The following is a 26,576-nucleotide window of genomic DNA, read 5'->3' as shown; positions in this document are numbered from 1 at the left end:
AGGGTTCCCAGATCTACCTCCGAACATGTGGGGAGAGGTGCAGAAACAAGTCCTTTCCCTGCTCTCTATGAGGACAGTAGAGCACGTTCCTGCAGAACAGAGTGTCCAAGGTTTCTACTGCAGACTTTTTCTGGTACCCAGAAAAGAGGGCACCTGGCACCCCATCTTCAATGTATCCATTCTAAACACCTTCCTAGTAATCCCAAAATTCAAAATGCTCACCCTCCAGCAGCTGCTATCCATGATCTCCAAGGATGCTTGGCTTGCCACCCTAGATCTAAAAGAGGCCTGCCTCCATATTCCTATCAAGGAATCATGCAGGAAATATCTCTGTTTCAGGGCAGGATCTCAGCACTTTCCAGTTCTCTGCGCTTCCCTTTGGCTTATTTACTGCTCCTGCTTCTCTCAGCTAGCCACCAGACCCCAGCTATCTGCAAGGAAGTTCCTGTAAGCTGTGGGGTTCATGGCATCTTGCATACTAATTCCATATGCCAGACTGCATATGAGGAAACTTCAGTGGTACCTAAAAAGCGTTTGGTGTCAACAGTTTCAAGACCTGGAGATTCTTATACCTATAATTCCTTGCTTCAGAAAAGATTTTCTTTGGTGGGCAGCAGCATGGTCCCACAACAAGGGACTAACTTTCTCACCACCCCCCGCCAGCCAGAACTTCACCACAGACACCTCAGACTACGGCTGGGGTGCACACCTGGACAGCAGGTGCATACAGGCCCAGTGGAACCCACAGCAAATCCATCTGCTTCAAAAATTCCATCTATTTCTCTTAAGTACAGGCCAAGACTAAGGGACTCTGGCTAACAAAGTTTGCAGATGACTGCAATCTGGGAGCCATTATTGAATCCCCAAATGATGTGGATATTCTACAAAAGGGCCTTGCAGAAACAGATGCTTGGTGCCAGAGCCATGGGCTCAAGCTCAATGCCAAGAGGTGTATAGTTATCCAATTTTGGAAAAACCATGTACCCATGAATTACCACATAGATGGCAGTACACTAAACATCGAAAGTGTGATAAGAGACTTAGGAACACAGGTGGACACTGGTCTCACCTTCGATAACCACATCGCCACAGCAGTCAGGAAATTCTTCTATGTGGCACACCTCATCACTAAGGGCTTTTCATCCAGGAAAAAGGAGGTCATTGTCCCACTGACTCATCCCTCATTAGACTCATCATAGAGTACAACTCCCCATTTGGTATGTACCTCACAAGATATCTGCAACAACTGGAAAGGCCACAGAAACACCTCACTAAAAGAATCATGGGCCTAAAGCAGATGCCCTATGCTGACCGACTAAAAAAACTCTAGCTATACTCTGTTGCATATCGTCTCCTCAGAGGCGATCTCTGCTTAACATACAAGGCCATGTCAAACCCAGAGCTGTTGGACATGCTACACTTAAAGAAATCCCAATCCATCAGAGCCACATGCTCCAGGGACCTAAACTTAGTCACCACAATGAACAAAACATGCTGGAGGGATAGGTTCCTGACCCAGAGACTTCCCATACTTTGGAATAGACTGCCCATACATGTCAGGCAGAGCACCTCCTTGGCCCTCTTCAAAAGGAGCCTTGACGACTAGATGGGAGATGGGAAATTTTCCCCGGGGATCACGTCAGTCGCCCTGCTAGACAGGGGTCCAGGGAAGTAAATATTGTGGGAAGAAATAGCCAGTGAATTGTTATGGCTAGGTTTGTACATATATATATATATATATATATATATATATATATATATATATATATATATATATATATATATACATATGTGTGTGTGTGTCTGACAGTTGGTCGAAGCATCCATTCATTGAATTACAGTTGGTCGAAGCATCCATTCATTGAATTACAGCTGATTGAACCATCACCAAAATCGCCAGGGCTTTATATAAAAGGATTTATGAACACTGATTGGCCATTAGAAGTAAGGTTGTGAGTAATGCTTTGGCCAAGCACGCTATCGAATGTACAGATTTTAAGAAATTTGTCTTTTTTGTGTTGGACTATATTAATATAACACCATTTGTCTTTGATTTTAATACTGCTTTAGAAATTAAGGGATTGAGATGGCAGGTATTTTTAAATGCTGAAAGATCACCTGATTTAAATGACACTTTAAATGTAAAATGTCTTTTAAATGATAGACATTACTAAGTTTTGGTACTGCACTGTTTTTTTTAATTTTAATTGATTTTGAATGGGTTAATTAGTTAATTAAAGTTTATTTAAATGAAGAATTGTTGAGCATTGCTGTTGGAGTTCTGAAGAAGTTCATGTAATTAAATCGAATGAAAGTGCTAAATTGTACATTTTGGTGTCTGCAGTGATTTATTTGTCCTCACTTCACATTTTTTTCTTTAGTCAAAACATTTTTTTGCGTTGGTGCGGTGTTTTGTTTTAAATTTTTAGCAGTCATTGCTAAAGAGCTATTGGTCGGGTGGGGAAAAAATATAAACCACTCTTCTCACAGCTTGTGTGGCAATGCTCATGCTAGGTTCAACACGAGAATGATTATACCATATGGGTTAGGAGAAAAAGCAGTGAAAACAATTCTAAAAGAGAACTGGAACATTTTAGAGGAAATTTGGAGATTTTTGACATTTTGGGTCACATGCCAAGCTTCGTTTATAAAACGGGGAGAAATATTAAATATTTTGTGGAACACACTAAACCACAACCCCCCCCCCCCCCGACTGTTAAGGGCACAACTAGATGTGGTTGTTGTAACCAATGTCCTTTTGTACTAGACTCGGACATGGTGCACCCTGATGGGCATCGACACAGCATTAAATTACAAAAGGGCAGTTGTAACACTAGAAGAGTGATTTACATCTCGGTTTGTCAAACATGTAATAGTCTTTATATAGGCAAAACCGAGAGGAAATTTAGATTTAGAATATATGAACATTTGTATTCTGTTGCTAGGGGGCAATTCAAACAATGTCCTTTTCAAACACACCATTACATGCCAAGGTTTTACCAAATTCAGATTTGCTATTTTCGAAGTTGTGCCACAGAATATTAGAGGAGGGTGGTGGGAATTGCAGCTAGAGCTCAGAGAATGGTACTGGATGATTAGTCTGAAAGCCACAGTTCCACCAGGTCTAAATGACATTATGTCTGCTTCCTGTGTTAAAGAAAAGAGCTTTAAACCTTTGACATTTTTTGTTACTTTTTTTATCCATTATTACCTTAACTGCCCTGTTTTTTTAAGTTTTAAGAAGCACGCATTTTTCATTCAAAGTTTTAACTCAAGTTAACTGTATTTTTTACAAACTCACTTCCTTTTTCAAATGATTGTCATTAATTGGTTTATTGAATGATTGATGGGCAGTATATAAAAACACTTGTTCTGGATTCATTCTTTGTTCCGAAGAAGTCCCAGAGTATATTATGATGGATGAAAGCACTTAACGGTTTTAAAGTTTTGGATTAAAACCTTGTCTTTGTAATGACATTGGTGTGGAGCTTATGGTGTTGCTGATCCTAGACGTAACGGTTTTCTTATTTTATGGTGGTTGTTTTTTTGGTGCTTTTTAAATGGTTTTCTTTTTACAAGTTTTTTTGTATTCAAAAAGTTGTCATTTGACAGCTTGTAGGTAACCCAGATTTATAAATACACACACGCACAAACGCAGACACCATGCAGACACACACAGGCACATACACATGCACATGCAGGACTGGAATGCTACGCAGGACTGGTTCTCTGCCTTAAACCCATCGCTTACCAGGATTGACTACGACTCCTAATGGATAGGGCTAACATGTAAATGTTTGCCCAGCTCAGAATTAATTATTCATAGTTAAATTACAAGGGCTAAAAACTTCATGGGAATGCAAGGCTGGGCTTATAAAGATCCTCACAGATCAGTATATTAGTAAGTATGTATGAAACTATGAAACAGTGACCCACTGTAAGATAAAACTCGTATCGGAAAATGAAAGAATGAATTAAATTTGTGCATAAAGGGCTGATGAAGAAGCCAGGTGTAAAACCTAGTACAACTAATTGACCTAAGAGATGGTGTTTGTGAGGCACTGTTGAGTAAAATAGTTTGTACAAAAGCATATGTAGACTAATCTTTGTAGACTGTGGAACAGAAAACCAGTCTGTTACATATGTGTTTTGGATCTGGAGCTGTACTGTATGGTTCCTGAAGGACCCACAGTACCATTGAGTGCACTTATTTGCCAGGTAGATGGTGCTGTGGCATTATGTCCCTGTAGAAGCAATAAAACTTGAAAGAAAACTTAGAAATGTGCTTTGTGAGATCTGAATTATCACACAGTATACAGAAGGCGTCACAGGACAGAAAGACTTTGCAAGTAATGTTTGGTGATCTGGCTTGTGCTGCGAGTTGTGGCTTTTCCAGAAAAGTGGGATTTCTCCTGCTCTGCAGCAAGAATTACAACAAATGTTATAAAAAGTGGAGATAAATATAATTGTGAAAAAAGTGTAACATGAGTTAATGATGTATTTTTATTTAACTTGTGTTTGTCTTTTTGTTTTGATCTCTAAATAGAAACGGTCTTGGAAAACCTCTGAAGATCGCCCGAGTTTACCAAAATTAATTCATTTTAAGCAGGAACCAGAAGACGAACTTCCTGAAACCCCTCCAAAACCGAAGGAGAGTGACCAGTCAAGGTCCAGTTCTCCAAAAGCAGGCCCAAGCACCGAAAACACAGATTCCAAGGAAAAGAGGAAATTGAAAATGAAACTGAAACAGCGACTTCCACACAAAGAACTAAGCAAAGAGCTTAGCAAGGAACTTAATCAGGAGATGCAAAAAATTGAAAACAGCCTCGCAAATGAAAATCACCAACCTATTAAATCTGAGCCAGAGAGTGAGAATGAGGAGCCAAAACGAACAATAAACAGTAGTGAGAAACTACACAGGTTTAGCAAAGGACTAAATGGGTCCCCCTGGGAACTGAGGCATCACCTATTGCCTAACCTTCGAAACAGCCCTAGAGGTATTTCACGACCCCCACCTTCTGTGTCACCTCCAAAATGTGTTCAGATGGAACGCCATGTAATTAGACCTCCACCTATAAGCCCGCCCCCAGACTCTCTGCCATTGGTTGATGACAAAATCCACATAATGCAAAGGGAAGTGTGGATGGCTGTATTTAGCTACCTCAGTCACAAAGATTTGTGTTTATGTATGAGAGTCTGCAAAACATGGAACAGATGGTAAGTTAGTCTTACTTTTTTCCCTCTAACATGTGAATAATGACTTTGATCTGCAGCATTTGTTAGGTCTGTATTGTAAATTCTGCACCTGCACAAGTCCATGTATTTATTTATTTTTGTTTGTTTGAATCATTAACATTTATTTGCATCACAATGACGTGTATACTGAATACAGTAGTATCACATAATGCAGATAATTCATTTCAGATTACTTCATTATTTCCCATTATACCATTACAGAACTTCACATCCTTTCATACCGTTTCAGTGATTTTCATGCCAATTTTAAAATACAAAATTAAATACTCTTTACGTACTCTAGATAAACAACTAATTATTAAAGGTATGTTTGTTTTCTTTCTCATACTCTTTTAACTGTTATTCCTTAAAATTAGTTCTGTTTAAAACCATAACAAGAATAAAGAAAAAAAAATTAAATAAAGAATAGAACAGTTAACTCATTTGTCTTTTTCATTCATTCTCAACTGATGGGTCACAAGGTAGTCAGATTATTGTCTCCCATGTTTTAAATAGTATTTTTTTGCAACTCTACTTCCCATTTAGCCTTTCTTTTTATCCTTCACATTTGTGTATCTCCATCTCACTAACTTTAGTACCCTAGTTAATTCTGCTGCTTGTGTAACAATAGTGGTTGGACTCTTCTGATCTATTGTTCTTTAAAGCTTTTCCCATTTTGCAATTATGCCTTTGTATTCCCAAGCCATTTCTGCAGGAAAGCCGTATTCTTTTAACTTCACCCATTTCTTCACTATTCCTTGTTCTAGTATGTGCAACCAACATCTTACTCCTGTACCTTGTTTTTTTTCTACCTCCGTAACCGTGATTTTCTTTCTTTATCTGTTTTCAGTCTCTCAATGGAAACTAAGAGTTCTGCCCATTCTTTTAATCCTGGCATCCTTACTATTGTTTTAATTACTCTAGCTTAACATTTGCTTGGAATACTTTTCTTTGCTCTTGACCTCTAACACTAGCTTCTATAAGTTATCTCCACTCCTTAACCCTTCTTCTTTTTCCCACATTTCTCTCTTGTCTGTTTTATATATAACATCTGTTAATATCAACAGATTAGCTACTTGGCAGGTCTTCAAATAGTCTGTGATCACTATCGCCCCTAGTCCTCCATAAGACCTTAATGTTACCATGTCCCAGGACACTGTTGGCATCTCTTCATCCCCTGAATATTCCGTTAAGTACCTATTTAATTGTTTTAATATTTTATCCTCTGACGCCATCCAGAAAACTTGCTCTGGATAAAGCAGTAGTATACACATTTGTATTACCTGTACCCATTTCTGGGCATTATCCAGTTTTACATGCTTCCACTTAGTAACGTGTTTTCTTATTTTAACTAGTGCTCTTTCATATGTAATCATTTGTGAGTCTTTCGTTGACTTCCTAATTAATATCTCTAAATACTTAATCTCATCCTTTCACATCTTTTGGGTGTCCCATTCCTTGTAAATCCCTTCAGTGTGTGTTTAACCCCTAATGTCTGCTTTTTGCTGATTTATTTTATATCCTTAGACCCTACCAAGACTTTATATCATGGACCACAAGGAAGGCCTACGTCTTCCTTTGAATTAGTTAAATTAACAGTACTTCAACAGCGTACAACATAAATTTCCTCTCTCTTCTTCCATTGAAACCCATGTACCTCACTTCTAATTTTTCTGCCAGTGTTTAAAGGTATGGCTGAGAACAGCCAGAATAGAGGGTGTCCTTGTCTGGTACCACAGCCTAATTCATATTCTTCTGATAACCTTGCTATCACCTTTATTCTTCTCCATACATGCCTTCTAACAGGTTTCACCCATCTCTCTGGAAACCAAAACCTTTGAGTGTATTAAACAAACAAGTCCAATTTACAGTATCAAATGCCTTTTCAGCATTCAAGTGATAGAATTGTGTATTACTTTCCTATTTCCTGGGCCTCTTGTGTTAAAATCATTATTTCTATTAGGTTATCGGCTGTCCACCTTCCTCGCACAAACCCATTTTGTTCAACATGGATTGTTTTTAGCATCAGATTTGCCATAATGTCAGACTTGATCAACATAACACATTTGTAGTGACTGTTAACTATAGGAACTGGTCTGCTATTGCCACTTCTTTCAATGATTCATGCATGCCCCCTCCCCATTATCTTAGTGAACAGCTTTGACCAACATTCTGTGAATTTCTACTATGCCAGTTGCCACATTTCATTAGGGAAACCATGTAACCACGGAGGTTTGCTGTTAAGAGAAAAAGTTTTAAAAACATATTGTTATTTGTCTTTTTCCTGTTCTTGCAAAATGAACATGTTATTTGTTGGGATATGCCTATCAAAGATGGGCCTCATCTGTGAACAAAATGCAGCATTGCTTATGAACCTGAATGATATCTGTTTTCTGCATTTCAGAATAAAGAGATTTGGTTATAGCTCAGTGAAGCCTGGGATAAGGGCATACTTGGCCGAGTAAGAGTTAATTTACTGGGGCAGGCTGTGTGTCCTGGAAAATTTGAGCTACCGTTGTTGAATTGAACATTCTGTACTTCTTGAACATTCTGTACTAGCTGTGGTTTGAGGTAATTTGTGATAAACATGTTTATCCTATATGTTTTTCATAGCCAACTGTCAATGGTCAGAAATGTAACAAAAAGTTGTTTTGCTTGCAGTATAAAAGTTGATGTCAGTAACAAGTTGATCAGATCAGGGGAGATCAGTCCAGACCGGACATCTTGGCCAACATGCAATTCATCGCCTGAGGCAGATGTGACTCATTTGAATTTTTTCTTCTGACATTTTGGTCCTTCGGACCGGAAACCTCTACGAAGATACGGATCAGACCGACAGAGAGACCGAAAAACCTGTGCAGGTGAGGGTTTCTCATCTTAAGATTCCCTCGACTGAAAGCCCTCCGACTGATTTGTCGTTGAAAGGAGGCAGGCCGCTCTCTGATCCCTATCTGAGGGACGGTTTCTGAACGAAAAGGGGAGACGGAGTCTCATCTGGTTCAGGTAGGATGAAAAATACATTTCTTTTAATTTAATTTAATCTTGTCAACAAGGTTTTATTTTTAGTTAATGATGGGTAGGATTACTTGTTAAGATTATTTTGTTAGGGTCACCCATTAAGATAGTCCCATTTTATAATACGCCCTGTAAAATAATTGTGATACAGTCCTAAATACCTGAAAAAAAAAAGAAAAAAAAAAAAAAAAAAAGGAAGGGGAAGGTAAAATAAGAAATCTAGGGGAAACATGGGATGTTCATCGTGTTACCCTGCTGCAGTCATCACACTTGGATTATCCTGTCGTCAGGTGGTCCCGCAGTCGGCCGGAATTCCAAAGACTTGGTCCGGCGTTGGTTGCTGTCGCCTCTTCCCTGACGTCAGTGCGCCAGGGGTATATATATTGCAACCGACACCATTTTCTTCAGTCTTTCTTGCCGCGCGGTGCCCGAAGCAGAAGCAGTTCGCAAGTGCCGGTCGGCCGACTCCTGAGATTTTCGAATTTGAATTTCAGACCCAAGTCTTCTATAAAGCTAAGTACCCCGTTGGGGAAACTTTTCTTGCCTCAGTCCGATGTCAGAAAAAGTTAACAATTGTATTTCTTGTGGGAAGCAAATACCTCATAAGGATTTTCATTCTTATTGCATACCTTGCCTAGGCCCAGACCACGACGTCACTGCTTGTCGGTTTTGTGCTAGGTTTAATAAGCGTACTATTAAAAGACGCTTTGATTTCGCACAACACTACTTTGGTAGGAAATTTAACTACACCATGCCGTCGGAGCAACCGACTACCGGCGTGCACAAAAAACGCAAGGAAGTGTGAGAGTGATACCTGTTTAAATGTTGATGCTAAGTATATGAAAGGTTTAAACAAAAATAATGTTACATTTTTGAAAAAGTGGAAGTCGAGATATGATTTTGATGGTATACTGAATAAGAATACTGAATAAGAATGCCTGTGCAAAATTGGTTAGAGATTTGGGAAGAGATGCGGGAACTAGAACTAAAAAAACAAAGACAGTTGGGATTTCCCCAAGCACAAAAATGGTTAGAAGAGGCAAATAAACGAGCTATAAAAGAAAAACAGTGCCAGGAAAAAGAAAAAATAAATCAGAAGGGATCACTGGTGCCAAGTGGAAAAGTAGCTTTATTTTTAGATAAGGAGGATGAGCATACAGTTTGTGCGGTACAAAGGCAGGTAACTTCCCCTCCGTATGGGGAAATTGCTGCTGCTGTACCGGCGGAACCTCCTCAATATCAGTCTGAAGATGTGGGATCTGTACCTCAGGGTGGGTTATTGGCTACTCAAAGAAATGTTGTGACACCCTCCAATTTACCCGCAAATTCCCGTAGTACCCAAGGTTGCTTTGCAACAGGTAGACCAACCTATGCAGTTAGGGTCAGGACCAGCAGGGCAAGGACGTTGGGCCATTAAACTTTCTGACCACTCAGAAGCCCTTCCCTTAATACAAGTTGCAAACCCACAAGCAGGGGATGTTGGACAAGAGCCAACTATTTCAGTTTATCTTCCCTGGGCTAGAGAGGATATAAAACGAGCTACGGATGGTATTCCTCATCCCAAGGTTAATTTTCAAAAGTTTTCTGAGGACATAGTTGGTATGCATTTAAGTTATCATCTAAATGGTTTAGAAGTAGAACAAGTAGTGCGACAAATCCTGGGTCCAGATTGGCACTTAGTTTGTGATACTTGGACATGTAAGGCAGATGACGGCACTACATTAAAGCATAATTCTGGGGTGTACAGTAATAAAATCAGTGCATCCAAAATGATGATGAATCTGTAGATCACTATATTGTAAGATTGACAGAAGTGTTCAGTAACTATTGTGGAATGATGATTCCGCAGGATCAGACTACTGATAGTCCGTACGAGCAGCAATTGAAAAACGCTTTTCTTAAAGGTTGTAAGGCTCCGATAAATAGTTTTATAACTAAGCATATGGTTGATCACAGAACATGTAGACTGCAACCTTTGTTTGAATATGCATGGCATGCTGAGCAACATTTCAATTTAAAAAAGAAAAAGAAAGTACAAGTGTTAGCAGTAGGGGATGATGGTGGTATATTTTTGGTACAGGACCAAAGGGGGCAAGGGCGCTGTGGTGGCATACAAAAACGTGGGGGCCCGAAATGGGACACGTCGTATAAACAGGGTGGACATTCAGAGAAATATGAGGGGAGGTTAAAATGTGGAGAATGTTTTAAATGCGGTAGGCGTGGGCACTTTGCTGCCGACTGCGAAGAGTGGCAACATTCCCCACAGCTTACGAACAAGGGCTCCGCATGACTATATGATAGTAAAGGAAGGCGCCAAATTCATTATTGTGATTATTGTAGAGAAGAAGAAAGTGAGAATGATTGTGATGATGATGAGGCAGACACTCTCTGCGATGAATGTCAGGACACCCAGGAAATTAAGGAAGGGCAAGATTGTGACTGTGAAGTCATAAACCTGGCACATTTGGGTATTGCTATGCATCTGGATCAAAAACCCATGATAGAGTTTTTGGTTGAGGGACAGAAAGTGGAGTTTTTATGTGATTCAGGTGCATCACGTACACTTTTGGGTCCAGCAGTTCTACCCCCGAACTGCGAAACAGATGAGTTTGTCCTTGTGAAAGCAGCAGACGGGAAAATCTATAAGGAACCACTGTCTCATCCTTTATTGTTCACAGATCCGCAAACAAGCCAAACTGTTAGGTGTAGGGTAATTATATCGAAAGTTTGTCCAGTTAATTTGCTGGGAAGAGATTTGATGCATTTGTTTGGAATAGCGGCAATTCCCACACCTAAAGGCATTGAGGCGAAAAGATTAGCGGATGGCTTGGTGGTACAAGGAGTACAAGACTTGTTTTACTGGTATAGCCAGGACTTGATTTCAAACGGGCCAGGGAGGGTTGATACAGATTTGATCAACCTAGCTTTAAGTAAATCTAGGAGCGGGTCACCGCAGGTTGCAGCGCACTTAAATTGTACTATGTACTACAGACAGGCCCCTGGTGCTGATAAAGAATTTGAAAAAGAATTCTTTAGGCACAAATGTGCAAGGATAATTTTGAATTATATGTTTTGGGATAAGCAAGGTAATACAGTAGTGACCTGTAATTTGACCAAGGAAATGAGTTCTTTATATTGCTCAGGTTATAGCCCACATATTTCAATTACTAAAGCGGTGGGGACACATTGGGTAGATTTGGCGAAAAAGGTAACAAATTGGGACACAATGTCCGAAAGTCAGTTGAAGGATCAACAGATCCAGGTACAAAGATTAAATTGGGTGACTTGGGCACAACCAAGTGTGCACCTCAGGGATGACAAAACAGAAATGGCATGACAAATCCTCCTAACTCAAGAGGAAGATAGTGCGTTAAGTGCCTTATCTGTAGATTTATGGTCAAAAGGTAAAGGGGATGTAGGACTGATGAAAACAGCAGGTGAAGTTTGTATAACTCCAAAGTCAGGTTTTAGACCTCTTAAGCACCAATACCCACTAAGTAAACAAGCAGAGGAAGGAATTAAGCCAGTCACTGAGCAGCTAAAACAGGCAGGAATTCTTGTTGAATGCCCAGATTCGCCCTGCAATACTCCGTTGTTTCCTGTAAAGAAACCAGATGGGTCATGGAGGTTGGTTCAGGATTTACAAGCAGTTAATTCGGCTGTGATCCCAAGAGCACCGGTGGTCCCTGACCCCTATACATTACTTAATGATTTATTACCTCAGCACAGATATTTTTCTGTCATAGATATAAGCAATGCCTTTTTCTCCATACCACTACATAAGGAGAGTAGATTTTGGTTTGCATTCACTTATCAAGGTAAAAGATACACCTACACCAGATTGCCACAGGGCTATTGTGAGAGTCCGACAATATTCGCACAAGAAATGGCTGCGAATTTAGCTCAGTTTGTTCCCCCAGAGGGAAGCCAGGTTCTGTTGTATGTAGATGATATTTTGTTGGCCTCACCCACGCAGGAAAGTTGTAGAAAGGATACCCTTGCCCTTCTTAGTTTTTAGCTGAGCAAGGACATAAGGTAAATAAAGAAAAGTTACAATTGTGGAAAGCACAAGTAAAGTACTTGGGTTATTTAATTTCAGGCAGATAGACAATTGGAGAACAAAAGAAAACAAGCAATTCTTGAGGCACCTATGCCTATGACTAAGCGGAGATGATGTCCTTTTAGGTGTGACTAATTTTTGTAGAAGTTGGATCCCTAACTATGCTGAGGAAGTAGGGCCATTGACCGCACTGATCTATGATACTCCCATGGCGGCTAAGAATAATATACAGTGGACAAATAAGGCAATACAGGCATTTATTAGAATTAAGCAATTGATAGCAGGATCCTCTGTTTTGGGTTTTCCGAACTATTCTAAACCGTTTGTACAAATGGTTGATTGTAAGGGAGGATATATGACTTCGGTTCTGGTACAAGTACATGGGGATAAACAGAGGCCGATAGCTTTCTACTCCTCCAGATTAGATCCTGTTGCAAGGGCATTGCCGCATTGTGTTCAAGCTGTGGTGGCGGCCGCCATGGCAGTACAAGCCTCAGCATCATTAGTTTTGTTTCACACATTACAGTCGCGGGTTCCACATTCAGTAGCTACTATACTTTTGCAAGATAAGATAACCTTTTTATCTCCTAGTCGACATTTGTCGTGTATGACAGTGCTGCTGACACAGCCTCATATGACCATAGAAAGATGTACTACTCTTAATCCGGTGACACTTTTGCCGACTCCAGAAGAAGGTACTCCACACGTTTGTTTAGAAAGCATTCATGATAAAGTACTTCCCCGACCAGATTTAACGGATATTCCGTTGATAAATTCTGATCTCGTTTTGTTTGTAGACTGATCAGCAAAGAAAGACACTGTAGGAAAAACACTAGTAGGGTATGCTGTCACCACAGAAACTGAAGTTTTGGAGGCAAAGGGATTGTCAAACATTTATTCTGCACAGGCAGCTGAGTTGGTGACTTTGACTCGAGCTTGTACCTTAGGGGAGGGTAAAAAAGTGACAATTTATACAGATAGTCAATATGCTTTGGCTTTGACTCGAGCTTGTACCTTAGGGGAGGGTAAAAAAGTGACAATTTATACAGATAGTCAATATGCTTTCTCCACTGTACATGTTTTCGCTCAACTATGGAAGAATAGGGGAATGGTTACTGCGACAGGCAAACCAATAAATCACAGAGATTTAATTTTACAGTTGTTAGATGCAGTGCAACTACCACTTCAGATAGCGATATGTAAATGTTCCACACATACCAACAGAAAAGATCCTGTCTCCAGGGGAAATGCCCTTGCTGATATGGCTGCAAAAAAGGCAGCTCAAGAAAATGATTTGCTTTTACATGATATGATTTGGAGCCTGGACACCTCTTAGACTTAGAGACACTAAAAGTAATGCAAACATTGACGACACAGAAGGAAAAATGTCGTTGGGTAAAATATGGTATCACTCAACAGAGTGGGTTGTATAGGGCATCAGATGGCAAAATGGTATTACCCTCAAACCTTTTTAGGTATGCGGCATTGGTTAGCCATGGACCTGCCCATGTAGGAGTACAGACGATGATTCAAATAGTGTCTAAGGTGTTTTGGTGTAAAGGGTTTTCAACTTATGCAAAGCAATTCTGTTTATCTTGTTTATTATGTGCAAAGTATCATGCTCAGGGGGGAGTTAAAAAGTCTCAGCAGGCATTCCCTACCCCTCCGTATCCATTTCACACACTCTGTATGGACTTTATTGAATTGACACCCTCAGAGGGAAAAAGGTTCTGTTTGGTCATTATTGATGCTTTTTCTAAATGGGTAGAAGCTTTTCCAGTGAAGCATCCGAATGCACAAGCAGTAGCAAAGCTTTTGACTACAGAAATAATTCCCCGATTTGGCCTACCAAGATGCATTTACAGTGATAATGGGTCTCATTTTGTTAACCAGATTGTTCAAAAATTGGGTCAAGTGTTTCAAATTGATCTCAAAAATCATTGTGCTTACCATCCCCAATCAGCTGGACTGGTGGAAAGACACAATGGTGTCTTGAAGAGTAAGCTCCGCAAACTAATTGCAGAAACACATAGATCATGGACTGCGTGCCTTCCGTTGGCACTCCTGTACATGCGAATCTCACCTTCCTACAAAGGACTTACACCATTTGAACTTTTGTTTGGGAGACCATATTACGTCCCACAGTGGCAAGGATTGTTGCCAGCGGAATGTGAGGGGGGGTGAGGATCTAGCGGATTATATGAAGAAGCTGCTAAATGTCAAATCTCTTGTAACCAATGACTCCCTTGCAGATTCCAGAAATGAAACCTTGTTAAGTGTGGCACCCGGGGACTGGGTGTGGATCCGAATTGTGAAGAGAAAGAATTGGTCATCCCCTAGGTGGGAAGGCCCATCCCAAGTACTTATCTCGACACCTACGGCTGTAAAGATCGCTGAGAGGACTTCATGGATTCATATCACCCGCTGTAAAAAACTCAAGGCTCTTCCTTCTGCCATTGATATTGGTCAAACTCCACCGGACCTCTGAGCGCAAAGTCTGGCTACAAAGGGGGATTAGCCCAATAGGGGTTAGTTCGTCTCAAACCCAGTGAAGAAACCAACGGTGCAAGGTAGTCCTTAGGGAGGATGGCCATGTTCAACTGGTACTTGAACTGTCACATGATGATGATTTTGGTGGCGAAAGTAAATATGTCCATACGAGAAGGAACAGTTGCAAGAGAAAACTAATGGTGGTGCTGCAAGTGCAAACAGGTGTTACTACTGTGTTTAAGGTGAAACTTTGTGAAGGAATTTTGGACTGTTCTAAATGGAACAATAATAATTTCTTGACTCGTGCAAAATACTTGTGCAATAGAGACTGTACGTCCTGGTCAAGTGTTTGGTGGTCAACAGATGTGAATGGATGGGAAACAAGTGGTGCAGTGATACCAGAGAAAGATAAAAGCAGGCAACAAAGAATAAAAACTGCGCATTTCCAAGGTACTGGAGTAGTTACTATAACCATTGTGTCACCACAAGAAAGTGATTCAGGAGTTTATGGAATCGGAGTGTTTCTTCCAACTAGAACTGATCCTTTGGGGATCCTCCAACTTAAAGTACAAAGCCTTAAGAATGCTACAAATAAAGCAGATTTTGCCTTCACAAAAGAAGAACAATTGTTACTCGAGATGGGATTTGTGCACCATAATGAATGGTTATCTTGGGTTAGATATAGTACCCGAGAAGCACATCATGAGAACTGTATTTCTTGTGCTGAAGGTAAACAGCAATTAGCAACAGTCCCATTGATGCAAGATGAAGGTAACCTAACGTGTCTGTTGAAATTATTCTTCAACAAAACTGAAGATAAATGCAAAGATGAAACTCAGCGTTTTCCGGTCATAAGCAAAGTTGAGAAACCGCCTGCAGCGATTTCCTATCCAGGTTCGTATATGTGCATTTCCAGAGATGGCACAGGGAAAAATTATGGCAATATGGGACAGAACTATTGCAATGTTACTGTGAATGGCAATGGGAATCCATTTCTGGAGAACCAAACTCATAGTTTGGCAGACGTATGATGGTTATGTGGAGACAACAAACTCAGATCAAGGCTTACGATTCCCTGGAAGGGAACTTGTGCACTTGTAAAGTTAATTCTGCCATTCTACATTTTCCCAGTTCCAGCAAGCAATTTCATAAGAGAACTCGAAATAAAGCCGAAGTGGTTGAGTAGGAGAAAAAGAGAGGCACCAAAGCAATCTTTCGATAACGGTGTCTACATCGATAGCATTGGCGTACCAAGAGGCGTACCTGATGAATACAAAGCAATAAACCAAATAGCAGCTGGTTTTACATCCATCTTTGTCTGGATTCAACCTAATAAGAATGTGGACTGGATCAACTACATTTACTATAACCAGCAGCGTTTTGTGAACTGTACCAAAGATGCATTGAAAGGAATTGCTGAACAACTGGAGGCCACTTCGCAGGTGGCATGGCAGAATCGAATTGCGTTGGGTATGCTCCTGGCCAAAGAAGGAGGAGTTTGCAAGATGTTTGGGACTTTCTGTTGTACATATATTCCAAACAACACTGCACCTGATGGAAGTATCACTCGAGCCTTGAAAGGTTTGGAGATGTTATCCGAAGAATTGGCAGAGAACTCTGGGGTAAATAATCCCTTTACAGATTTTCTACAAGTGTGGTTTGGAAAATGGAGTCATCTCATCAGCAGTTTCCTGATGTCCGTTGGAGTCGCTGTGGCTATCGTGGTGGTATGTGGTTGTTGTTCTATACCCTGTATCAGAGGTCTTCTACAAAGACTGGTTGATACTGCTGTTACGAAGACGATGTACCAGCAATTGCAACAGACTGGTGAAAGTGAATACATTGAAATGTGACTCTTTGCAAATGTTTTTGAAGTTTAAAAATTTGTCTTGCCAATGAAGTAATGTATGCAAAGAAAAACTTAGTTTTTACCATAAATTTCTGAAATAAAAGACAAATAAAAGTGTTTTCAGGGGGGAAATGTTAAGAGAAAAAGTTTTAAAAACATACTGTTATTTGTCTTTTTCCTGTTCTTGCAAAATGAACATGTTATTTGTTGGGATATGCCTATCAAAGATGGGCCTCATCTGTGAACAAAATGCAGCATTGCTTATGAACCTGAATGATATCTGTTTTCTGCATTTCAGAATAAAGAGATTTGGTTATAGGTCAGTGAAGCTTGGGATAAGGACGCACAGCCGAGTAAGAGTTAATTTACTGGGGCAGGCTGTGTGTCCTGGAAAATTTGAGCTACCCTTGTTGAATTGAACATTCTGTACTTCATGAACATTCTGTACTGGCTGTGGTTTGAGGTAATTTGTGATAAACATGTTTATCCTATATGTTTTTCATAGCCAACTGTCAACGGTCAGAAATGTAACAAAAAGTTGTTTTGCTTGCAGTATAAAAGTTGATGTCAGTAAACAAGTTGATCAGATCAGTCCAGACCGGACATCTTGGCCAACATGCTGTGTAATCTGGTTAGCTGCTAATAAAGGAAAATTCATTGCCTGAGGCAGATGTGACTCGTTTGAATTTTTTCTTCTGACATTTGCCTCTTTTCATTTTTCTTAGCACCTTCCTAATTTCTTCTTTTGCTACTGATTTCATGAGTTCAGAACCAAACCCTTCCACTATTTTGGCAAATCTACCTTCTCCCAGTCCTCTTTATCCTTGTTGTTTATCCCCATCTCTTTCTCGTGTTCTACATATTGTTCTACATAATATTCTTTAAATTCTTGGAAAAATACTTTCAAAAGTATAAATCCTTTATACAATGTTCACTGCTTTTAGGGAGTACTCCATTCTCTACTTCCTTTTGTCTGAGATGTACTGCCAGAGCTATTGTTGCCTGTGGGGTATTTGAAAAGTTAATAGCTTCTAACCCTGTCTTTTTCCTCCATATAGCTTCATCCTGTTATCTTCTTCAGTTCCCCATTTCACCCTCCTTAGCCTGTTCTGTTGTGCCGCATGATGTTCTCCGTGTTTCACTGTTGCAGTCATAACTGTAGGGTGATCCTGCCGGCAGGCAGCCCGAGGTCGGCCAGAATCCCAAAGTCTGGGTCCGGCGTCGGCTGTACCAACAAGCACCCTGACGTCAGAACGCAGGGATATAAAGCTGACAGCCGACGCCATCTTCTCCAGTCTTTCTTGCCGTGCAGTGGAAAGCAGCTCGCAAGTCGTTGGTTGGCGTTTTCAGACAACGTGCTTTGATTGTCTTCGGTCCAAAGTTTTCTACTTCTCTTCTCAAGCTAAGTACCCGTAGAAACTTTTTTCTTGCTCCTCCGATGTGAGAAAAAGTTAATAATTGTATATCGTGTGGGAAACAAATACCTCATAAAGATTTCCACTCTTACTGTCTACCTTGCTTAGGCCCTGACCACGACGTTTCTTGCTGTCGGTTCTGTGCCAGGTTTAATTCTCGCACTATCAAGCGTAGGTACGATTGGGCCTTGAATTATTTCGGTAGACGATTCAATTATAGGATGTCGTCGGATACTTTACCGACTACCGGAATTCAAAAGAAACGCAAAGACAAGGATAGGCCTCCGAGGTCCAAACATGATATTTTGCAGCCGGAGCCAGCTTCGGGTTCGGCAGTCATCAGTAAGGCGCTTTTGCAGCCCCTGTCGTCTGCCACTTCGGAACCGATGGCCGACACGGACTCCCATGGGGAGCCTTCTAGGCCTAGTATTTTAACTGCTGCAGGACCTTCGGACGTCGCTCCTTCAGATGGGTCCGGAACCGCTGTGCAGGTACCGGCTTCTGAGGGGGTTTTCAGGGCTTCTAATATCACTATTTCTACAAAGACAAAGGCAAAGTCAAAGACTCCTGTTAAACCAAGGGTTTCTTCACAAGCTTCCTCGGATACAGCTCCCAAGTCCCAGAAGCAATTACTTGGATGGCTGAAGATTTACTTACAATGATTAGGGTTCTCACCCTCCTCCAGAAAAAGGCCTAGACAGGATATTCCTTATGATTCTTCTGATCAGGCTTCTGTGTCTTCTGTTTCTTCCTCTGACCAGGATTATTCTTTTCCTCCTTATGAGGATTCCGATGCAGAGGACTCTATTCCCTCTGCTTCTCCCCCTGAAGATTTCTCTTTTGGGGAAACCTTACATGAGATGAGGGAGCATTTTCATTGGGAAGGTCAGGATTACTCTGCTTCTAAGAAGAGACTTAGGGAATTTCTCCTTCTCCTTCAACACAGACCTTTGGCTATTCCTCCTGTACTTCATGTTGTGGATGATGCTTTTTCTGAAACTAACCTAAATCCTGATTCCTTGCCGCCTGCTCCTTCTAAGCCTGATAGATTTTACAGAGTCCCTGATTCCCATCAATTCTTATTTAAGAACCCTTCTGCTGATCCTGAAACTATTTCTCAGGGTTCTAGGGCTGCTAAGGCCGCTTCTTCTAAAAATCCTATCCCTTCTGAAAAGGATTCTCGTGCCTTGGACAGGTGGGGCATGAAGGTTTACACTTCTGCTACCCTTTCTATTAGAGCTTTAAATTGCCAGTTTCACATGTTCAAGTATCAGCAATTTCTTTTGTCTGTTTTAAAGCAAAAGCTCTCTACCTTTCCTGTATGTGCAGAGGACAAGGAATTACAAGATGTATTACATGCAACTGAACAAGTTAGCAAACGTAGTTTACATTGTGGTTTTGATGCCTTAGAAGCATCTTGCAGGGCTGCTGCCTCTGGTACTGTTATCAGGAGACATGCTTGGCTTCGTGAGCAGAATTTACCAGAACAGGTTAAGGCTAAGCTGTTAGATGCCCCTGTTCAGCATGATGTTTTATTTGGATCCAAGGCTGAGGAGGTTATTAAAAAGATGGAAGAAAAAGCAAAATCTATGCAGACTGTTAAATATTTGTTACAAGTTCAGCCTCCTAGATTTTCTAGAAATTGGCCCTCCAAAAATTGGTCTTTTCCCACGTCTGACAGGCCTCAAAGGGGAAGATATAGGCGTTCCAGAGGCCGGGGGCAGGCTCAGGCCTCTTACAGGTCCAGACAATGGACTGCTTCTTCACCTAGAAGGGGAGAAGACAGACCTCAATCTCAAAAGAAGCAGACCCAATGACTCTCTCCATTGGGCTACAGGTCCTCCTTGCCTGGAAGCCCCTCTCAGAGGAACTCTCTTTTCTACCAAAATTGGATTCATATTACCCAGGACAAATGGGTTTTAGACGTGATTTTAAGAGGCTACAAATTCCACTTTCATACTCTACCAAGGTCTTCAGGCTGGCCGGATCTGCCAAAACATCAATGGTCAGAGGCCTTAAATCAAGTGGACGCCTTATTGGCCATGAAAGCCATAGAACCTGTTCCACTTCCAGAGATGGGAAAAGGTTTTTAGTCCAGACTTTTTCTGGTCCCAAGGAAATAAAGCTCATGGAGACCTAGTCTGGACTTCTCAGTGTTAAATACATTTCTGGAGATTCCAAAATTCAAGATGCTTACTCTGCAACAACTTCTTCCCATGCTCTCCCAGGATGCTTGGATGATGACATTGGACTTAAAGGAAGCCTATTTACACATTGCCATCAGACAAGAACGCAGAAAATACCTCAGATTCAAAGCAGGTTCGAGACACTTTCAATTCTCTGTACTGCCCTTTGGCTTATCTACTGCGCCCAGAGTCTTTACCAAGTGTCTGGCTCCAGTAGTAGCTTACTGCAAGGAATTCAGATTTACCCCTACCTGGACGACTGCCTTATTCAGGCAGACAGCAAGGATCTTTTACTTCAACATCTGCAGTTTGTTCAGCGTCTTCTCCTACTACTGGGATTCTCAGTGAACACAAAAAAGTCACATTTGATCCCCACTCAACAAATGATCTTTTTGGGAGCTCTTCTAGACACAAGCTTACAAAGGGCCGTCCTTACTCTAGAAAAACAGGTACAGCTGGCATCAATTTTCAAGACCTTGGCTACTTTAACTCAGCTCACTGCAAGGAAATTCCTGCAGGCTTTGGGCTACATGGCTTCTTGCATCCTGTTGATTCCAAATGCAAGGCTTCATATGAGAAAACTTCAATGGTACTTAAAGAGTGTATGGTCTCAGCATTACCGCAGCCTGGAAACTATGATACCTCTGATTCCCTGCCTCCAAAGGGAGTTCCTTTGGTGGTCCAGGGCTTGTGCTACAAACGAAGGGAATCCCTTTTGTCTACCTCATCCTGCTCAAATCATAACCACAGACGCCCCGGATTATGCTTGGGGAGCTCATTACCTAAACAATTGCCAGCAGGGCTACTGGACAAAGAAGCATCTTACCTGGCACATCAACTTGAAGGAAATGTTGGCAGTCCAAAATGCTCTTCTAGCCTTCCAGAGTCTTCTGCAACCAGGCCATCTTTTGATTCGCACAGACAATACCACAGTCATGTGGTACATAAACAAGCAAGGGGGCTCTCACTAGCCATGAGTCTATGGGACACAGCTCTAAATCTAAATCTGCATCTTCAAGCTCAATTTATTCCAGGAAAACAGAATCTCTTAGCAGACAGCCTAAGCAGAAATCTTTTGGATCCTCACGAATGGATGCTGGATCCCAACATATTCAGCAGGATTACAGCAGTTTGGGGAGTCCCTCAGATAGATCTGTTTGCATCTCATCTCAACCATCAGCTGCCTCTCTTTTGCACCAGGTCCTTCCACAAAGCAGCTTGGAAAGTGGATGCCCTGTCTTTCAGCTGGAGGAATCTTTTGGGATATGCCTTCCCTCCTCTTCCTCTTCTGCCTCGGGTGTTACTGAAAATACAACAGGACAAACCCAAGATTTTCATTCTGATAGCTCCAAGTTGGCCTCGGCAGTTTTGGTATCCAACTTTAAGACACCTATTCTTGGAACCTCCATGGATTCTGCCTCTGTTTCCTTCACTTCTGTCCCAGCATCAGGGTCAGATGTTTCACTCTCAAATCAAGACTTTTTGCCTGGCAGCTTGGCTTTACAAGGGCCTTTGATTCCTTCTGCCTTTCCCAAACAAGTTTTGGATGTTCTCTTAGAAGCTAGGCGCCCTAGCACTAGAAAATCCTATGCTTCTAAATGGAAAAGTTTTTGTATTTGGATGCGGGACCGAGGTTCTAATCGTCTTTTGCCTGACATTTCTTCCATTCTACTTTACCTCTCAGACCATTTTCTTAAAGGACTCTCCTTTTCTTCCATTAAAATCCATGCTTCCGCTATCTCGGCTCATTACAACACTGATCCCCCCCTTTTTTTCTCACCAGCTGGTGAGACAGTTCTTGAGAGGGGCTAAGAATTTAAGACCTCCCAGATCTTCTCCTGTTCCAGCTTGGGATCTTAATTATGTTTTGGAAAAACTAACTTTATCCCCCTTTGAGCCTGCGGCTGCTTCGGATATCAAGTTTCTTTCCTGGAAGACAGCTATTTTATTAGCTTTGACTTCTGCCAGAAGAGTTTCTGAGTTGCAAGCTCTGTGGAACCATACCTTATTTTCCACCAAGACAGAGTTGCCTTGAGGACCAATCCTACATTTATGCCTAAGGTGATTTCTAAGGTGGCTTTAAATCAGACTATTCACCTTCCTACTTTCTTTCCAAATCCTCAAAACAAAGGGGAAAGGATTTTGCATTCATTGGACGTGCACAGACAACTAAGGTTTTACCTGGATAGAACTAAAGATTTCAGAAAATCTGATCAGTTGCTTATCTCTTATGCCTCTAGTTCTCTAGGCAAAGCTATCTCTAAACAAACTATTTCCAAATGGATTGCTCATGGGATAAGGTTTTGTTACTCTCACTTTGGGAAACAAGTTCCAGGTACTGTTAGGAGTCATTCTACTAGAGCAGCTGCCACTTCAGCAGCTTTTCTCAGAGGGGTTCCTACCAAGGACATTTTGGAAGCTGCCACTTGGAGTTCAGTGCATACTTTCTAAGCACTACAATCTCCCCTTGTATTCTAAGTCTAGGGCAGGTTTTGCCTCTGCTGTCTTGCAGGGTCTTCTGGCTGCCCCTTCTTCTGCATAACCTCCTCCCTAATCACAGCTTTGGGATTCCACCCTACAGTTATGACTGCAACAGTGAAACACGAAGAACATAGTACAGTTGTGTACACCTACCATAAATGTAGATGTTCGAGTGTCTTCACTGTTGCAGTCGGTGTTTCCCTCCCACCTATCCCCTCTTATCTTCCTTTTCTTTTGTGGTGTATTTGTGTTTCCTTTTTGGACACCTTTTGGTTATTTTGGGGGACTTCTGACATCTGGGGCAAGAAAGACTGGGCAAGAAAGACTGGAGAAGATGGCGTCGGCTGTCAGCTTTATATCCCTGCATTCTGACGTCAGGGTGCTTGCTGGTACAGCCGACGCCGGACCCAGACCTTGGGATTCTGGCTGACCTCGGGCTGCCTGCCGGCAGGATCACCCCACAGTTATGACTGCAACTGTGAAGGCACTCGAACATCTACATTTATGGTAGGTGTACACAACTGTACTTTCCTCTTCTCATGAGCCTTAATTCTTCTTTAGCCTCCCATCTTCATCTCTATTTTCACTGCTTTTCCCTGTCTTTTGCTTTTATCTTACTTCTCAGATTTTCTTTTAGTGAATCCGTTTCTTCTCCATCAAAGTTAACCATCGTATCTATTACCTCCCTTAACTTTACCCTCAACCAGTCTCTGTCTCTGTTTTTCTGCCTCTCATTTTGACCAGTGCTGCGTCAACCTCCAGTATTTATTTATTTTATTTTACATTTGTTTACCGGGGAGGGCAGACTGGACACAGCTGTCCGTTTTCAGCGGAGACCCAGGTAGAAAAGCTCCAGAACAATTGCTAGCATACTATACACAAGGCATTTACATGAACATTGTAATTTACACATTCACTTATAAAAATTTAGCAGATAATAACATATGATTGCATAAGATATTTACATAAGCATAGAGATTTAGACCTGCAATTAAAAGTATAGCAGGTAGTAACATATGATGGTTGATCATACAGTATGTTTAGTAGAGATAATCTTGAAAATGTACTTAAGACAAGAAAGGAAAACTAAAAAAGGAAGAGAATATAGACAAGTTCATATGAGGTGCATTAACATTTTAAGGGAAAGCTTTTCAACTTAGTCTATGGGAGAGTTAATGGGTGTAGATGAGACAGTAGGAAGTAGGCAACAGTGAGTTGGTAAGTTGTGTCTTTCGGCTTTTCCCAGTTAGGGGTCGCCACAGCGTAACTCCGGTCCACTAATGATTGGCAGTAGATTTTTACGTGCCGAGTTGCCGGCCCTGACGCACAACCTTCAACGAAGGTACGCCCATACACGCATGTCTCCACACAGAAAACGCTCTAGCTGAGAATCGAACAGGGCAACGTTTTACGTGTGATAATACATAGTGCATCTCTGGGAGTTACAAAGAGGAGGCTGGATAGTGGGTTGGGGAAGGAGTTAGAATATGTCAGCCAGGTGCTAGGCAGTTGCATGTCTGGGAGTTGTTTAGGTGAAAAATAAGCTGTTTTTTGAAGACGGTTTTGTTAGGTTGTGTAACCTCATTTGTAGTGGTAGGGAGCTCCAAGTCTTTGCAATGTTTTATAGAATACAGGGAGTGACCAGAGCTATAGTGGCTTTTGGAGATTGCGATTAGTGCCTTGTTAGTGGATCTAAGTTTGCGGTTATTGGAGTAGAGGGTGATCAGGTCTTGTAAGGCTGGAGTTTTGTCATGTTGGTACAGTATTTGATGAGCTTAGAAGAAGTTGGCTTAGAGCTAAGTTGTTAGGGAGTTCTAGTCAGGAAAGCTGTTTTAGGCCCTGACAGTGGTGGGTGCAGTAGGAGGAGTTTGTGGCAAATTTTGTTATTTTGTTGTAGCATACTGATAGCTTGTTTAAATCGCTTTTGTTTAGATTAATTAGGACAGGAGAAGCATGCAGTAAGGTAGAGAGAGAAGATGGATATGAGTTAGGATAACTTTACTGTTGCTGGTTAGGAAGTTTTTACATCTGTAAAAAGTACCTATTTTTTTGTTGATTTTGGTTATTGTATGAGCTATGCGTTTGTCAAATTTCATATTATTGTTAATAATGACCCCTAGTAATTTGGTTTGTGTGACGGGGGAGATAGGGGTATTATCTGATGCAGAAATAGAGAATGGGGGAGTAGGTGCAGCTGCTTTGGAAGGATGAAAGAGCATACGTTGGGTCTTTGTAAGATTTAGTATTAGCTGGGAGTTTCTAAGCCAGGTTTCGATGGATGTAAATGCTTCTTGGGTCTTGATTTGAAGGTTTTGGAGGATGTGCGCAGTGCAGATTAAGGTGGAGTCATCAACGTATTGAGTCAGGTTTGCTAGAGGGGCGTCTTTGTGAAGATTATTTGTAAATGTAGTGAAAAGTAGGGGACCTAGGATTAATCCTTTGGTTACTCCTAGTTTTACAGGAAGTAGGGAAGAAAGGGTGTTTTTCCACTTAACAGCTTGTTGACGTTGGGAGAGAGAGTCTTGAAACCATAATAGAGTGGAGGTAGTTGCAATGCGTGTGGCGCAGTGGTGCAGCGGTAGTGTTGTTGCCTCACAGCAAGAGGTTCTCCGGTTCGATTCTCGGGGGGGGATGCCTTCTCTGTGGAGTCTGCATGTCCTCCCTGCGTTCATGTGAGTTTCCTCCGGGTGCTCCGGTTTTCTCCCAGGTTACAAAGACATCCATCTAGAATGTTTCTCCCCAGGCCTCCGCTGAAAATTGGCTTCATTCCAGGTTGGACTTTCCTGGTTAACAAATGTTAAATAAATTAATTAAATAAATAAATAAATATAGTTTTAATTCTGAGAGTGATGTTATTAGTTTTGTATGGGAGACTGTATCAAATGCCTTTGATAAGTCAAGGAAAACTGCAGACACTAGTTGGCCGTTGTTGTGTTGCATATTTACTAAGTTACTAAAATTAATTATTGCAGTGTTAGTGCTATGGTTGAGGCAGTATCCATGAGTTTCGGCAAGAAGATTGTTGGAGAGATGTGTTAGGACCTGGGTGTGGATACATTTTTCCAGTATTTTAGCCAGTGGGGAAAGTATAGCTATAGGGCAGTAGTTTGTTAGGTTAATGGAGTTGCCCCCTTTGTGTATTGCTATAATATAGGAGATTTTCCAGAGAAGTGGGACCTTTTGTTCTGAGATTGATCTTTTAATGATTATAGAGACTGTGTAGGAAATGCCTTTGGTGGCTATTTGTAGGAATTTGGCAGGTAGTTTGTCTACTGCTAAAGTGGTGGGTTTAAGTTTGGTTAGGTGTCTATAGATGGTGTAAGCTGGTACAAGTTGAAGGGTGAAGGAGTTAGCATTATTTGATGGGTTATAATAGTATAGCGGGGATTGAGGATTGTGGGTCTGTTGACAGCTTTAATACAGAGTTGGTAAAGAACTTATTGAATTGGGTGGCTGTGTTTATAGAGGTGGTGTCTATGTTTGGATGAGGAGTTGGTGATTTACCTGGTTGGACAGTATCTCAGTAAAACTTCCTCTTTCTGGATACTTAAAGAAAAGAAGATCATTCCATGATCTGAAATTGTGAGGGAATCACATTTAATTGATTTCACTCAGAGTTGATGCTCAGTTCTTATATATGTTCTGTCTGTTCTCAATTAAACTTTAGGCTGAAAGGAATAAAATGTATATGTTGAAAGGAATAGACAACTGTATTCTGTATCTCCTTTTTTAGTCATGTCTTTCCATGGATCTATCATACCCACCCTCTTCAAGTATTCTTTGAGATATCTTCATTCTTTTTGCATTTTCCTTTTTCTGGGGTGCCTGTAAATCCTCTCTCCTTA

The 26,576-nt window shown here is 41.2% G+C and overlaps 1 protein-coding gene across 5 annotated transcripts in view; it reads left to right on the top strand.

The window, feature by feature from the left end:
- The window catches only part of KDM2B (lysine demethylase 2B), a 3,837,686-nt gene that overhangs the window by 3,543,073 nt on the left and 268,037 nt on the right, over positions 1-26,576 (top strand). For all 5 annotated transcript variants that reach the window (XM_044068658.1, XM_044068655.1, XM_044068654.1 and 2 more), the window contains one exon: positions 4,547-5,217. In XM_044068658.1, coding sequence (XP_043924593.1) covers positions 4,547-5,217 — 671 coding nt within the window. The remainder of the gene's footprint in view (positions 1-4,546; positions 5,218-26,576) is intronic.

Source organism: Protopterus annectens, chromosome 4.part0, assembly GCF_019279795.1.
Source record: "Protopterus annectens isolate FY-2018-M chromosome 4.part0, PAN1.0, whole genome shotgun sequence".
NCBI classification, from domain to species: domain Eukaryota; kingdom Metazoa; phylum Chordata; order Ceratodontiformes; family Protopteridae; genus Protopterus; species Protopterus annectens.
The sequence above is the reverse complement of the archived record's forward strand: the minus strand, read 5'-3'. Positions and strand labels throughout refer to the sequence as shown.